This window comes from Corythoichthys intestinalis, chromosome 16, assembly GCF_030265065.1.
Source record: "Corythoichthys intestinalis isolate RoL2023-P3 chromosome 16, ASM3026506v1, whole genome shotgun sequence".
Lineage (NCBI taxonomy): Eukaryota > Metazoa > Chordata > Actinopteri > Syngnathiformes > Syngnathidae > Corythoichthys > Corythoichthys intestinalis.
In genome coordinates this window covers 20,421,083-20,438,595 of record NC_080410.1, presented here as the reverse complement: position 1 = coordinate 20,438,595, position 17,513 = coordinate 20,421,083, and the positions used below count along the sequence as shown (strand labels likewise).

At 36.6% G+C, this 17,513-nt stretch overlaps 1 protein-coding gene across 15 annotated transcripts in view; it reads left to right on the top strand.

Moving 5' to 3' along the window:
- cacna1aa (calcium channel, voltage-dependent, P/Q type, alpha 1A subunit, a) overlaps window positions 1-17,513 on the top strand; it is a 142,520-nt gene that overhangs the window by 90,489 nt on the left and 34,518 nt on the right. For 12 of the 15 annotated variants that reach the window (XM_057860514.1, XM_057860511.1, XM_057860516.1 and 9 more), the window contains 6 exons: window positions 1,916-2,032; window positions 3,373-3,438; window positions 4,581-4,678; window positions 4,748-4,898; window positions 4,991-5,118; window positions 10,350-10,446. In XM_057860514.1, the coding sequence (XP_057716497.1) occupies window positions 1,916-2,032; window positions 3,373-3,438; window positions 4,581-4,678; window positions 4,748-4,898; window positions 4,991-5,118; window positions 10,350-10,446 (657 nt within the window). Of the gene's footprint in view, window positions 1-1,915; window positions 2,033-3,372; window positions 3,439-4,580; window positions 4,679-4,747; window positions 4,899-4,990; window positions 5,119-10,349; window positions 10,447-15,762; window positions 15,860-17,513 lie in introns of all 15 variants that reach the window. The other 3 variants (XM_057860515.1, XM_057860505.1, XM_057860503.1) reach the window with 1 other exon arrangement.

Sequence of the window (17,513 nt, the reverse complement as noted above, 5' to 3'; positions counted from 1 at the left end):
CCAGTGATAAAGAAAAACAAGATCAGTGAACATGTGAACATTTCTTAATAAACAACTGAATATTTAACCGGGTGTCCTAATTTTTTCACATGACTGTATGTTCTTAGTTTACATTTAGCATTTCCAACATGCAGCTTTATAATTAAAATGTTTTTTTTTTGTTTTTTTTTTCGGAAGATGCTTAGAATTTCAGTTACACTTTCGAAACTTGCTGAATGTTGATGTGTCTCACGAACTTTTACCACAGGTGGAGAATTTTTAATTTTTGAGATTTTCTAAATAATGTGATGGGGTCATGGATTAACAGAAAGCATGTTGTTCATGAACGAACATGAACCTCGATCCTCACATGGTATATTGAACATATGAAAGATACTGTAGGTAGACAAACTGATGAAATCGTTTAACAGTCTGGTCTGAACACATTTATCTGCTCAAGAAATTAAAACAAAATGGCCTAACAATATCGGGTGGGAAAAGCAAAGTTGTGGCATTATGTCATCAATTTATTTACAGATATTTTCTCGTGTTCATGCACAACATATGTTATTACCTTATTTTCGACTATATTATTATTATTGTACTGACAATTTATTTTTTTTTTACATGCTTTCATTAAATCTTCCACAAACTTATTGGCGATCTGCTGTAATGTACTTCGCCCCGCCCCATTCTACCCGAACACATCCCCACTGCCCCAAAAACCACTTCCTGTGATACCATCCAATCAAAATGAACTATGAATCCTCTGTAAACAATGTGTCTGCAACATCTACATGTAGATGGTTTGTAATTTTTTTGTTGACCTTTATTTCTGTATCTGCTTTAATCGCATGTAAATTGTGCATGTTGTTCTTCAAACTTTATGGAGTCTTGAACTGTTTTTTTCCCTAATTCCTCTGCCACTCATTGTCTTTGCTATCTTCATTCATACTATATATCCTTTACTAAGAACGGGTGTTGTAAAGCTTGTAAAGGATTGAACTGTATCAGCCCGAATAGATTGTCAGATCTATCACATGGGCTGATTAATAATTGAATGTACATAATGCACATATGCACATAGACAGTGACTGTAAGGACTTCTCTGAAACATCAAGTCCAAAAATGAAGCTGTGGCAGAGTGAACCAATAATGCACGCATCCTTTTGCATGTCTGATATTGAATCCTCCTTCTTTTGACCATACTATCCACATATATGGATAGAAGCTGCATGCTTGTGTCTATTTTGAGTACTTTAGATGCCATTTGTTGACCTTCTATTCTGAACCATTTTAAATGGTGGAAGAATGTGGTCAGGTTTTATTTATTTTTCCTAGTTGTTTGTTTGTTTCTTTGTTTTATTTTTATTTATTTATTTTGTAAAAAAAAAAAAAAAAAAATTAAGCAATATTTTTTTTGTTCCTTTACCACCCCCTGACTCAATTTGGAGTCAATTCTTTTGATGTTTGAGCTCTTATGTCTTGTATTAGTCACATCTGCATGCTTTTGACTTGCTTCATTGAATTAAAAGGCTGTTGCCTTGAGAGAATTAGTGCATTTGATTGTCTTTCCGAGCAAACATTCTGCGTCCCTGCACTTTGAACTATCTGTACTCACCACTCAGGCCACACTGACTATGAAACCAGATTTGAATGGAACGATGTAAAATTGCCTCTCCTCCTTTTGTCTTGTATTTTCTGGTCCATGAAACGCTTGTTGGAGCCTTGCTGCGTTTGGTTTGGTTTGCTTTGCTTTTGACTTGAGTTTGAATCCTCCTTTTACTTTTGATTTCTTTACTTCCTCAACCTTCTTTTTTCCCCTTCCCAACTTTTTACCTATGTCAATACATTGTTCCCTTTTTTTGTATTGAGGGGAAAAAAACTAATTTATCATATACTCTCCCTCTCCAAATATGGTACTGCTCTGCTGTAGAATAACTTCATCAACCTGAGTTTCCTGAGGCTGTTCAGGGCAGCTCGTCTCATCAAGCTGCTGAGGCAAGGAGAAACCATTCGCATCTTGCTCTGGACCTTTGTTCAGTCCTTCAAGGTCTGTCCTCTATCGCATAGCAAATCACACAAGCCCTGATTTAAAAAAAAAAAAAAAAAAAAAACATATTAAAGGGAACCACAGCTAGGAAGACTTGTAGCTCTTATAAGATAAACGTTAGTATGAGTTAAAGGAATTTGATATTAAAACTCCTCTTGATGTTTTTCGTTTTTATGCAATTAGTAAAAATTAGTTTAACTAGTAGGTCGCCATTGTTGTTGACGTCGCAGGGTGGTGACGTCACTGGACTATGCTGCTGGGCTCAAGAGTATGACTAGGGACATAAACATGTCATCTGTTCAGCCCTTTCAATTTGAGGAGAGGAACATTAATAAGCAGGACAGCACCGTCGATATTTCACAGAACGAGCAGCAAAAGCAAAATTAACAGGAAAGACGGGATAAGATGAAATGAAAGTAGGACAAAACCGGTGTTCTGCCAAAACATGCTACACCGGCGAAACGTTCTACAAGAGGCAAATTTGACACCCAAAGTACTACAGCGCACTTTCAACTTGTTTTGTTTAGATACATACAGGCAGAACATACTGAAGATGCTTTAAGAAAATACTTAAACATAGTAATATCAAATAAAGTTGGTTAAAATACGCAATGTGACTAATGTTTTCAACAGATCAACAATATGCTTAAAAGTATGAGAGGGAAACACATGCAAAAAGTATTTTAAGGCAATGAAAAGGTAATAAATGACTCAACAAAAAGATAAATAGTAAATACTCACCGCTTTTAACCGATGTGCGCATGTGTTCCAATGTGCGCATGTGTTGGACGTCTCACCACGTAAAAAACCAAGGCAGGCAACGAAGGGATCGAGAATACAAACTGTTAAATGGTAGCAACCTGCCTATGATCAGTTTAAAGACACTGCTGATGAGCAGGAGTTGGATGCAGGTACGACATCTGGAACAGCTCTGTAACAAAACAATCTGACCAGCAGCAGAATGTGAGAAAATCATGCCCGTCGTCATACTAGCTTCGTTTGCTAGCTAGCACAACAATTCTCCCAGTCCAGGCCAACTACGTCATCACCCCGAGCGTCCATTGCGCGCATAAAACATGGCGCCCTTCATAGGTCAAAACATGTGAAATATTATTGATTTTTAACTCAATGGCAATATTTTATGTGTTTCTATTAATATGTGTTAGTAAAAGATAACAATTGTGGCTTATTAGAGCCTACAAGTCTTTAATTCAGAGGTTCCCTTCAAATGAAAAAAACAAAAAAAAAAACCAGATACAGTACATTCGTAATGTCCAAGTGTGACCTCACTTTAGCAAAGCATATTGAGATGCTTCAGTAATCCTTTTGTCTGTCCTCAGGCTCTGCCTTATGTATGTCTCCTCATTGCCATGCTCTTCTTCATCTATGCCATCATTGGGATGCAGGTGTGTGGAAGCCAAACGAAACGGATATACAATACAAACAGAACTGCTGTATTATGGCTTATGACCAATATTCCAAAATCAGATCTTTAAGTGTAATTTGAGTAAAACTAGAATTTTACAGGTGGAAGGAAAAAAGTGCATGTTTAGCATCCATGACTTCTTGAGCTTTGTGCTATTGTTAACAGAGTCTTGTTAGGTTTAAATTAGGGCTGTCAAACGATTAGAATTTTTAATCGAGTTAATTACAGCTTAAAATTTAATTAATCGTAATTAATCGCAATTAATCGCAATTCAAACCATCTATAAAATATGCCATATTTTTCTGTAAATTATATATATATTCTGTAAAATAATTTGTTGGAATGGAAAGATACGACACAAGATGGATATATACATTCAACATACGGTACATAAGGACTGTAGTGGCCATTTCACTCTACTGTCATTTAAATCTGTCTATGCTGTCCTCACTCCGAAGCGTCTACTTTTTCCAAAGCTAGACAGCTAGTGAACGACGCCTTAATAATTAGACTTCTTCCTTTTTCCTCTGATTTATTAATAAAATGGCCTCAAACCATTGTCCTCTTTAGACCGTCGTAAAACTACAAAATAAAAGTACACAAGCATTGCATTAGCAACAACGTTAGCTTAGCACGCTATACAGGTTCACTAAACATAAACAAAAAGCGTCTCATACAAAAAATATAACATTTCGCTTACCAGCATAATATGTACATTCTTTACAACAACCATACTTACGGACAAATCTTGTCCAAGGATCATATAAGCACAACATTATCAGCCCGAGACGTCGTGCAGCCATAATGAACTGGCAAGAAAACAATAAACCATGTCGCAAAGCGACCACAAGAGTTCGCTGTTGGACAGCACAAAAAGCCTTGCTGTAAAACTTACCAAAAGGCAGAATACTTTCTGAGCGGGACATGTGCGTTAATTGCGTCAAATATTTTAACGTGATTAATTAAAAAAATTAATTACCGCGCGTTAACGCGATAATTTTGACAGCCCTAGTTTAAATACAGCAAGAAAAGATGGGGGTGAAACACCCCCATTACTACAATAATAGATAGATAATGAAGGTGTACATGTCAATTGTGTTCTTAATTTTATTATGTTTGCAGCTGTTTGGAAATATTGCTATTGAAGAAGATGGAGAAGGTGCAATTGACCAACACAACAACTTCAGGACCTTCGTTCAGGCTCTCATGCTCCTCTTCAGGTACGATTTTCGAAACTTCAATGAGTTATGGTTTTGAACGTGTTTGTTTTGTTTTTGTGTATGTTTTAGGAGTGCAACTGGGGAGGCGTGGCATGAGATCATGCTGGCCTGTCTTGGGGGTCAACAATGTGATGAGTTGTCAGGGAATACCGAGCCAGAGTGTGGCAGTCAAGTGGCTTACCTTTACTTTGTCTCCTTCATCTTCTTCTGTTCATTTTTGGTGAGTTAAACTTTCACGCCAACTCTGATAAAACATCGGCAAGGCTTGCCTGTTGGACATCCAAGGCTAAGAGTAAATGTGTTCATGTGCAGATGCTGAATCTTTTTGTGGCTGTCATCATGGACAACTTTGAGTATTTGACCAGAGATTCTTCTATACTTGGACCTCACCACTTGGATGAGTATGTCAGGATATGGGCCGAGTATGATCCTGCCGCCTGGTAAGTGGGAAGGCAGCATACATCACGATATATATGCACGCAACTAAAGATGCTCACTTGCAAAGCATTATAGCTACCTTCTAGTTGCATCCATAAACATAATTTGTAGATGTTTTGCTTCTGCAGAAATGTTTAGAGCTTACATTTGGATACTAAATATCTTGTCTTTCTGGTTTCCTTAAGTTATTGTAACACTAGTTGCTCACTCAGGGGGTACCAATTAGAGTAGTACTACTCCTCTTAGGAATTGTGGAACAGTGTTCATTTTGCAAGTGTATTATTTAATACTATCCACCAGTCATTGTGGTCTACTGAAAAAATGCTTATCTAGGTCTAATCCTCAAACATGATGGGACTATTTTCTGTCATAGGAGAAATTCTATTAATTAAATTGGATCCAATCCTACTAAATTGGGAGCTGGTGTCAATGGTCAGTTCGGATATTCACTCTGCAGAATTGCTGTCCATCAAATTAAATAACCATACATAAAAATGTTTTTTTTTCAGTATGTGTCCTTTACACAATTGCTGATTTAGCAATATGTTTAATGGGTTTAATACTCTTGGTCAGCGCAAGTAAGTAAGCCATCCAGACTGAATGATAGAAAGTCTAAAATACTTGAGGTAGCTTCACTCAAAGGTCAACTGCCAACTGATTTTGTTTAATCTGCAATTGCTATGCAAAGGCTGCCACAGTTTTGTAGTTTTCCGTCAGAAGGGTTGTGATGAGAATAACTCTAAAGGACATCTGGTTATCTCACTCTGGCAACCACTCCCTCCTACTTATGCCCCCCCCCCCCTCCTTATATGCAAATTGTCCTTAAAAATCCAATCCAATCCCAAATCCTCCCTCTGGTTTCTGAATACAGCCAAAAACTTACTGTGGCGAAGTCCACACTTGCTTACAATTGTCCTACTCTACAGAAGAGTATCAACTGTAGACATGTTAAGTTTCATGGCATCTGTATTCCAATATGTGTGTGCTTGTTACTTATGTTGTCCTGTAGACTGTCCATGGATACATATGAAAGGGAAATCATTTTTATCATTCAGATTGTGCAGGGTTGTTAACAGCAAGCTTATTTTTGCTGTGCCTCATTAAGAAGACAATATTTTCAATTTTACAGGAACTTTAATTACAGACTACCTTCAATTAAAACAAAATATATACTTTTTTAAAGTTTATCTTTAGCTCCACTAAGGCTAATGCATTCATTAATTATTTGTTGTAAATCTGAAATCTGTGAGGGACACACACACACACGCATACATGCAAATACAAACTGGGACCGAGCAATAGTATTAATTTGTGAAAAATATCAGATTTGGTAATACTTTACAATAAGGGTCCCTTAATTAACATTAGTTATTGTCTAAAAATGCATTAACTAATGTTGAAGTAACATTATAATAATTCATATAATCCCTTATCTAACATTAATTAGTATATTAGATCATACACTTCACTATCAGTTGACGAGGCTCGGGACTAATCCGTAGCGGGCCTATCTTAAAATTTTTTAAAAATATTTTCCAAAACCAAAACTGCTAGCGACCTAAAACCAGAACAGGCACCTCCCTTAGGCATATATGAGTCTCCATGAGCAGTGACATCAAAAAATTCAAAGTCGTTCCCTAATAAAATCCTGATTATTTTTTATACAAGTATAACAAAACTTAAAATGGCTATAAAATTCTCAAATTTTATGCTAGATGCGCAAAAATAACCAAATGCAGAGATAATTGCTTATTTTTTCAGGATCAATAGCAATATATAACATATCATATAAGTGTTTGCCCAAAAAAGAAGCTTTTTTTTTTTTTTTTTTTTTTTTAATTTAGTGCAAGCTTGCAACAGTTACCGTATTATTCGGACAATAAGTCGCAGTTTTTTTTTTCATAGTTTGGCTAGGGGTGCGACTTATACTCTAGAGCGATTTATGCATGAAATTATTAACACATTATTATATCATTTCACATGTTATTTTGGTTTTTTGGAGTGACACTGATGGTTTGGTAAACATGTTAGCATGTTCTTTATGCTATATGTTATCTGAATAACTCTTACTAGCTATGTTACGTTAACATACCGGCTATGATCGTATTTCGTTGTTCATGCATCATGTAAATTATCATACTGTACACTTATTTAGCATGTTGTTCTCCATTGTATTTTTATTTTAAATTGCCTTTATTCTGTTCTATGTGTTGGATTTTATCAAGTAAATTTCACCCAAAAATGCGACTTATACTCCGGTGCGATTTATACATGTTTTTTTTCTTTTCGTTGGGCATTTTATGGCTGGTGCGACTTATACTCAGGTGCGACTTATAGTCCGAAAAATACGGTAATAAATCAGTTCATTTTCACATCTGAAACTTTAATACTAGCGGTGGAGTCTATGTTACCAGATAGTTACTATACTAATGGTAAAAGTTGTATTTCTTGATCGCACTCACCATCTGTTTGCTCACTCAAAACTACTTAAAATGGAAGATCTTGTCAAATATTATACATCTATAATGTTGTTTAAAGCATATAATAAATTACTGCCATCTAATATACAAAACCTTTTCAAGATTCAGGAGAGTACGCATAATCTGTGAGGTTCTGGAGATTTCCTTTTACCAAAATTTCGAACAACTGGCAAACGTTTTTGTGTGTCTGTATGTGGAGTGAAACTGTGGAACAATTTAGACAAACACTTCAAGCACTATCAAAATATCCAAAAATTGAAATTGTTGTGTAAAGATATGGTCTGTTCACAAAATAATGATATTTACTGACAGTTTTTGTTGCTGTTCTTGTAGAATTGATGTGTATATAATTGATTAAGTTTTCTTGTTCCCACTCTCTTTCGAGCGAAAATAATTATTCTTGTATTGTTGTTTATTGAGTTATACTGTATTCCTGTTCTTGTGCATGCTTTAAATAAAAGCTTCATATAAGTCTTAACATTAATGCACATATACACTAGTGCATTAATACACAGTTATTAATGTTATCTGGTCCTAGTAAGTGAATATATTCTTCCAAATTGGGAAACATTGCTCTGTGAGTCATTGGGTGCTGCGAACCTAACTTAAGTATGGTATTATGGTAACAATTTGCAATAAGGGTCCCTTAATTAACATTAGTTAATGTATTTTTAGACAATAACTAATGTTTAAGTAACATGACAATAATTGATTAAATCCCTTATCTAACATTTATTAATATATTAATCAACATGAGTTAATGCATTAAGTTAATGCATTTTAAGACAATAACTATTTTTTTAAGTAACATTACAATGATTCATATAATCCCTTATTTAATGTTTAGTAATATTAATTATCATTAGGTAATGATATTAGTTAATGCATAACCAGACAGTAATTGAAAGTTTGGTAAAAATTAAAAAATATATATAATACATTACTTAACATTAATTCACATCTACAGTACATTAGTGCATTAATAAATAGTTATTAATGTATACTGGTACTAATCAGTGATTATGTTATTATAAAATGAGAAACATTGCTCTGTGAGTCCTTGGGTGCTGCTAACCAAACCTTAAGTATGGTATTATTTTACGTGAACGTACCTCATAAGTATTACTTAACCTTAATTAACCATTACTGAATGCTTTTTGGACCCTTATTGTAAAGTGTAGCACATGTGTCCCTTAACTAAGAAATTATAAATGCTTAATTTTCCCCCTTAACCTTAATTAACCATTACTGAATGCTTTTTGGACCCTTATTGTAAAGTGTAGCACATGTGTCCCTTAACTAAGAAATTATAAATGCTTAAGCTAACAAACCCTAACCCTAAACTCTAACCCTAACCCTATATAGGCCTATTTTTTTTTATTTTTTTTAAATTTTACCAAACCATTAGTTACCGTCTGGTTATGCATTACTAATGCATTAACTAATGTTAATTAAAATATTAATAAATGTTAGATAAGCAATTATATTAATTATTGTAATTTTACTTATACATTATTATTACTGTCTAAAATTGCATTAACTAATGTTAATTAAGGGACCCTTTTTTTAAAGTGTCACCGGTACTATTAATGTAAATTACGTAATATTAATCTTAAAAGATGCGTGCAGGTGCCTCATAAGTATTACTTAACCATACTACTGAATACTGTTTGGACCCTTATTGTAAAGTGTAAAACATGTATCCCTTAACTAAAAAATCATAAATGCTTAAGTGCCTCCCCTTAACCATAATTAAGTATTACTGAAGGCTTTTTGGACCCTTATTGTAAAGTGGACCATACGTAACCCTTGGGTAGCAGATATGCTGAACCATTGATAGTTCAAATAAATGAAGTTGAAGCAGTCACAACCAAAGACTTGTAAATATTTTATTGAAAACAATAAAACATTATTCGAGGTGGCATCTTATGCATTAACTGTTAATTAATAGGCTATATGATATCATGTTAGATAAGGGATTATATGAATTATTATAATGGTACTTAAACATTGTTTATTGTCTAAAAATGCATTAACTAATGTTAATTAAGGGACCATTATTGTTAAGTGTTACCAGTGTGGTACAATGCAAATTTTAAAGAATAGCTGAAAAAAATGCAGCACTATTCCTGCCTTGATACTGTCATTGCATCAAAGGTGTAGGTTTTGTCAGATTATGGGTACTGGAAGTAAACTGATCTTCATTGTAAGATAACTAATTCTCTTTACTAGATCATTGTGCTTGTTTGACCACTAATCACTTTTCTAACCCAAGCACCAAACACACAGAGAAAGCAGAAGCAACACACAACCAAATGGTTCAAGGTTAAACCCATATTTAAGAGGGAAGCGTTAGGCACACCACGGGAAGCTATTAAGAGGTTTTTTGTTTGGCACGTGCACAAGTATAGTCGTTAGCAATAGCTAATTAAAGCGACCGTGCATCTAGTTTGAGTTTTAAACACAATTATTTTATTTTTGGCAGTACTAAGGACCACATTTACCAGTGTGCAGCATGCAGTACTGTGCTGTGTTTATATCTGTTTTTTGTCAAGGTTTTATCACATGCATTCTTGTGTAGGTGATCTCAATTTAGCACAGTATTTTTTTACAGTAAACATATTGCAAAGTATGTTCAAATACTGTGTGAATTTGTGCTCTTCCTCCCAATGTTTTCTCTTCTATATGAATGTTTGTTTGTGTGTTTTTCCTGTGTGTGAGTGTCTCCTAACTCCCCTGTATTTTTCTTGCAGCGGGCGCATTCATTATAAGGACATGTACAGTTTATTACGAGTTATCGACCCGCCTCTCGGCTTAGGCAAGAAATGCCCCCATAGGGTGGCCTGCAAGGTTTGACTTCCATTCAAACAAAACTTCTCAAGCACACTTGCTAGCCAAAGCATCCAGGAATGAAATGAATGTTGCTTTGTTTCTTTTTCATTTCTGGGGAGTTACTTTTCCGTTTAAGTTTCTATATCGACAATATCACCATTATCAACTTGCATTCCGAAATGCCGAGAGAATGTGCGGGACAATGCAGACACCCAGAGAAGCGTGTGAAATGCTCCAAATGAAATATGAAACACAAAATAAGAATGTTTTTATTTACTATCATAAAATTGATCAGGTTTTACTGCTTTGTTTTATTTTGTCGAATGTTGGAGCGATAAGATAGCAAGCTACGGGTGGCCCACTGTAGTGTTGCATTGTTCTTGGTTTTGGGGGGGTTTGGGGAAAGACAGAAACTGCATTGACACCCCTTTCCCTTTCCTCCCCCTCCTCCCCTGCCCTGCCTCCCCTTCCCTCCCTCCCTGTGTGGGCAGGAGCAGCTTGGTGCCTGCTGTCAAGCTCTTACCTGCTCATCTCTGCAAACACACACTCACACAGACATGCTCATCAAAAACCTCTCACGTGAATCCAGTAGGAAATAATTCAAAAAGTTACATACTCTGATTGAAGCGCATAGGTTTGCAGCATAACCTGCATGTACAGTTTTTGCTGGGGACAGAAAATTAATAAGACCAAACAGATTGGGTGAACGGGGGCCAGGGCTACATTTTCATACAAAAATAAATAAAAATGGAGCCTTCCTTCAGGTAAAACCCTAGCAGGGGTCTCCAAACCGGTCCTCAAGGGCCGCTGTGGGTCCTGGTTTTTGTTCCAACCGATTGAGTACCGACAGTTTAACCAATGAAGTTTCTACTAAAACAAGCAGCACCTGACAACTAACTGATTACACTTGTAAGCAGTGTTGTTAATAACGGCGTTAGAATATAACGGCGTTATTTTTTTCAGTAGTGAGTAATCTAATTAATTACTTTTCTCATCTTGGAACGCCATTACCGTTACTGAGGATGGAAAGGCGTGCGTTACTATGCGTTTCTATATTGGTTGAAAAGTCTGAGGGAGACGGACTCACAGAGACGACAGACCAGAGCAGGAGTGGGAAGGAGGCAAAAAGTTGTGACTCCGAGCAAACTCGATGCTAGGTGGCTCTAATAATACCTGACTGTAGCCGATAGAGGCAGTCGGACATCCGGGCATTTAATGACGTCACCAGCCACAACAAAGCGTCGCCATATTGACAATGGGGTAAAGGACGAGTCACTTATAATAGAAACGCATTGAACTTTCGTCTTATTTGCAGTCTTTTTTCCGTCGGAATGGCTAAAAGTTGCTGTGTTGCGGGTTGTCACACAAGGAAGAGTTCGGAGCCGCATTTGAAGTTCTTCATTCTTCCACGTGAGAAAAAAAGGAGAAACAAATGGCTGAGCGCAATTAATCGAGGAACAGTAAAAGAAGACGGTTCCGTGGACTATTTTCGCCAGTAGGAACCTAAATCCAAGCACATTTACGTTTGCAGCCGACATTTTATTACTGGTGAGTTTAATCGATTATTTTTTGCCCCAATTAGCTGCTACGATTCAATAGACTAGGCAGTGTTTTTTACCTTAACCAGCAACTCGCAAAGCGTTTTTTTTTCTTTTGCCGTGAACTGCTCTGATTAGTCAATCGGTATATTATTGGCCTGGTGGGAATTGGTTATTATGCCGTGACGTGTTGACGGCTAAATAAGCTTGGAGGCGAATTACCGGTTACGGCAGAAATAATCACTTCGTATATACTACGAACTTTCTCAGTTCCACACGGTACATATTCCACATATATGATAAAGGTCAACTTACTGGGTGACTTTATGAGGTAGTTGTACATGTTTCCGAACTCCACTGCAGGCCATTCCTTTGTTTATCCAGCTATCAGCTGCGACTTTGTATCGGCAGCTTTGTACACCAATAAACGCTAATTTTAAATTGCATCGCCTCCTCGCGTCTGTCGGCAGTGACTCGTGATAATAGTAAGCCACGTTTAAGACGTTTTTGGGAAAAAAGACACAAAACACACCTGAAATATATGAATTTCAGACGTTTGTCTATGGTATGTTTAGTTGTGCGTACCCCCTTCACAAAATGGCGACACATTGCTAAGCGAGGTGACGTCATCCTGACATAACGCCAACTTCCTCCATAGCCTACAAACTACGACAACATGATATGGTAGATATGGTAGACATGGTGGATATCACATATATATATATATATATATATATATATATATATATATATATATATATATATATATATATATATATATATAAAACTAGATGCGAAATGACAGACATGGGGGTGTTAGCAACATGTACAGTATAGGAATGCGATAGTAAACAGCCGCCATCTTAAAGCAATAGACTTCAAGGCTCTGTTGTAGAGAACCTTCCTAGCGAACCTAAGTAACTTTTTATCTAAAATACTCCTAAATCGGCAAAATCTTGACTTGAATCTATCTTTAAATGATGAAACAGTTTTAAATCTTCCACATGTCAAAAGTAGACAGACGGGAACTAATGCAATAATGGGAGCAATTTTAACAACTTTTAACGGTTGATTCAGGGTAAAGGGTAAATTAGGGTAAAGGATTGGGCCAGGGCCAATTGTCCCAAAAACCTTTACATTATTATTATTATTTTTTTTTTTTTTTTTTTGGGGGGGGGGGACAAAACATGAAAATTATCACCAGTTACTTTGCCAAGTAACTAATTACTCTTATATTCAGGTAACTGTGTTACTAACGCAATTACTTTTTGGGAGAAGTAATTTGTAACTATAATTAATTACTTTTTTAAAGTAAGATTAACAACACTGCTTGTAAGACACCAGATTGGTGCAAAGGTGTCGTCTTGTTTTGTTGGAATGAAATCCTGCACCCACTGCGGCCCTATGTGGAATATTTTGGAGACCACTGCCGCCTACTGCTTTAGTCCACAAGCACAGCTAAACACAACAAAAAATGAAAGCTGCTTTGGGTGGATTTAAGACCATAAAAATAAAATGAAAATGAAAATTAGGGAGAAGAGGGTAAACCTCGGTTCACTACATTTTTCACAGTTTAACTTTAACAGTAGAAAACTCATATAGGAGCACACTTCTCTCTAAACAGCTTCCTACTCGAGTTTTCCAGGCTAGCAAAGTCACACAGTTTAATGTTATGCTAACTCTGATGCAGGTCGGACTTTCATTAGCAAAATTAGGGTTGTGTTCCCTACCTCCACAACACTGATGTCTTTTTACATTACTTACAGTGGTTCCTGCTGGTTGAAAAAAATGTCTAATATCGTCTTCGAAGGGGGCGGCATGTTTTCGACGTGTTGTATTTCTGTCGGGGCTGGGGGGGTTGGGGGGATTTGTGGGGTGAATCAATCCGGCACATCAGCAAGTGAAAAGGGGTAAATGTAAGTACATTATGAAAATAATTCACTTAAAATGGTAGGGTCAATTCTACACTTACAACATATGGGAAGACAATCTAAATTACCTACATAACTGAAGTCATTATATAATGCAAATAAGGTTGCTTAAACGTCCGTGGGGACAATTTCAGCATCCTGAAAAGTTGGTAGTGTAATGTCCTTTGCAAACCTAAGCCCTTGCTTTGATTACAAATTTACAACGAAGTACTCTATTCTATTTTTACTAAGACAACACGCTAATCGGATTAAGCATTGGATTGAATAGTTAAAAGTTGCCCAAGTATGTAAAGTGTAAAAGTCAGAGTGGAGGGATAGGCTGTTAATATTCAACATTCAAGCAGTGTTTCAGTCCAGCAGAAAATATACCATTCACTCGAATTCATGGTGCCATGCATTTAAGACAAAGTTTGCATGAATTGGAAAAGGTCTTTTTTTTTTTTTTTTTTTTTTTTTTTTTTTTTTTTTTTTTTTTTTTTTCATTTTGAAAAATTGCATAAACTGATGGCATTTTAAAATTGATCACTTTTCCTGCATTGCTGGAAAAAATCTGAGTGCACACTTTAGTTTGTATACTATGTCCCTCCATATTGTTTGCCATTAATGAATGAATGGCATACTTTCACATATAGATGATTTATTATTTTGTTTTCTACTATAAATACCATGACAGTTATGAAGCAAAATTACGAGAATCCCTGCTATTGTATAGACGTTGGCCAGTATGAGGGGTTTATGGGAAATGTTTCCAATATATTTTATTATCTAATATTACAAATGTATATATATTTTAGCTACTGTGAATATGACCATCATGGGTTCCACTGTATGTGTGTGTTTTGATATCGTCTACCATTATTTTAATGTGGTTTAATGTCCTAAAATAGCATTCAAAAGAACATTTATACTTAAGCCCACTTCAACTACTGAAAATATCATGATTGCCCAAATATTTGGGATTTTATGAATGTTTTGAACTGTCCTCTTTGAGCACTTTTGCCACTCGAGAACAGAGTGTCCCGTTCATGAGCTCAGAAATTTAATCACTTGCAAAAAACACGAGTTTTCGTTCTAAAAAAAGAATAGTACTATATATCTCAAGAATTCAAACATGCTATGGCGCTTCAATTTTTGTGAACATACATACCAGTAAGTTTAGGGATTGCATAACACAAGGTGAGGAGAAAAAAAGGAACGGAGAAAAATATATATATTTTGAAGGGTGAATTAGAGAAATTAGAGTTTTAACAAGTGCACACCCTCCATTTTTTCAAAACAACTTTGACTTTTGCACAGGAATGGTATCGCTGATGTTGGGGAAAATTTTAGACAAGCGTACACATTCTTCCAAACATTATTGTTGTATAAAGGAGTACCCAAAACAACACTTGTTCAAACCAATGTTTATTTTACTTTTTTTTTTTTTTTTTTTTTAAATTGGTTTCAAATATTCAGGCCTCGATTTTTGGGGCCACTATTAATGTATCGGTAAATTGCATATCTGACTGTCATGCATTTAGCGCAGACTTGATTCCAATGTTTTATAGTTGAGTTGAGTTGCAATTACTCGTTTACAAGATATTTTTTGCTTTTTGATACTAAGGGAGATGATTGAATGTCTTTTTGACATTCTCAATAACCTGTAAGTGACTTGCAGGTCTGAGAGAAGCCTCATCAAGGCCACAGTGTCTTTAAATCAACCCAATAACCTTGTCTTTCTTTTTTTTTTCTTTTGATATTTCTCTCACTCTCTTTCTTCTAACTTTATCTACATTTCTAAACAACCATTCCTCTGTCTTTCTCTTTGCTTTCCTCCATCTTTTCTATCATGGTTAACGGGTTGGTGGCACTGGCTGATGGTGCAGTGGCAGGATCAGTTGCAGGCAAATGTATGACATGCTGAGGCACATGTGTCCTCCACTAGGCCTTGGGAAGAGGTGTCCTGCACGGGTGGCCTACAAGGTTAGAGAGGACCCGCCCTAAGTCTCCAATGTGGGATGAAAGGGTGTGGGCAAGGGTGGGCTTTTAGAAGGCGCTAGTAGGACGTCAACATTGTGTAATGTTTACTGGTGGTGTGTTTGGTTATATTTATATTTTTTTTCTGTTTTGTGGAAAGTGGGGGTGGGTTGGTCATTGTTGTGGTGGTTGTGTGGCAGTGTGAAATTTCTGGGTGGAGCCAGGCAGACAAATAGGGCAACTTTGGGTGAAAGAAGGATACTAATCCACAAGAAGGAACGTAAGGAGGGACCTTCTCAGCTCGTTTGCACCATGCACTTTAGACACCCATGCTCACGTATTGAAAGCAACTAGCAACTGTCAATAACTTTACAAAATAGGGCTCATTCATGCTGTCAGCAGATTACAAGACAAGAAATATCACATTCCATTATTAAACTTTAGAAAGATGATTTAATGTTTTTAACTTTGTAGCAGCATTTTGGGAAGATTATGTGTGTGTTGACATTCTGGTTTAAATCTGGCATCAAAATTTGAACAGAACTCGGTAGTCAAAATCAGTGTCATCAGTGAACTCTTCTCATCTTTTTACTAGTTTTACTGTACCAGGGCCACCTCTGTCCGTCTAGGGTATTTGAAAGCTCTAGTACAATTACATCAAGCCCAGACACACGTCCCACATACACACACACACACAAAATCATGCATGTGCAGCAGTGCTTGGAAGGTCCGCTAGACTTCTGTCCTCTGACTCGTTCCTTCCTGCGGATGGGACAAACTCACTCATACATAACAGTAAAATGCAAAGAATGAGGTCACATGCACCCACACGGACACGGTATCCGTTATTTGCTATGGTAGAGAGAGCAGAAGGGCTTGTGTCAGTGATGTGTTTTCCTCCGAGAGCCTTTGGTTGCCATACAGAAGCAGTTCTTTTTCTGTCACCCTTCATGTAGCAGCGCCGAGCCCCCAAGCTGCTTGTTTTTTGTATCTGCAAGTCCAATCTTCTCTTTGTCCTTTGGTTCTGTCGTCAATGCAGTTCTATTCTGTTTCCAGCCCCCTCCCCTCCTCCTCCTGCTCCTCCACATCTCTGCATAACCACTCCCAGCACTCAACCCTCACCTGCCCTCTGCATGGCCCATCAGCACTGGCTCCATTTCCATGAATGCGCCTTTCCAAGCAATCAGCAAAAACATATTTGTTGTTAGAATAGATATCAGCAATACCTCAAAGGTAACCTTGATTATTACAACTGTGAAGCACTGTTATTGACTTCATCGAGGAAATTACTCCATTACCAGCATATATTGCTGGTAGACCTGGACTCAACGGCATCATTTAACCATTTGCATTCATTTCACATTGGCCGCTTGGTTTCTAAACAATGAAATCTATAATCACTTTCTTTATTGTTCACACTTGAGGCAACAGTGTAGTAATTGGCCAGAATGTGACATGACAATATTGCAAATAGTCGTTTAAAACTCTACCACAATATTGTCATCCAAAAACGACATTTAAGGAGCCAGTAAAACCTGAATAATCATTGTCTTGGAATAATGGATTTCATCTGTTTTATTGAGGCGAGCTATCCGTGACGCTATTTGAACCAGGTTCATATACACTGGTATGAAAAAGTATCTGAACCTTTTATCTTTGT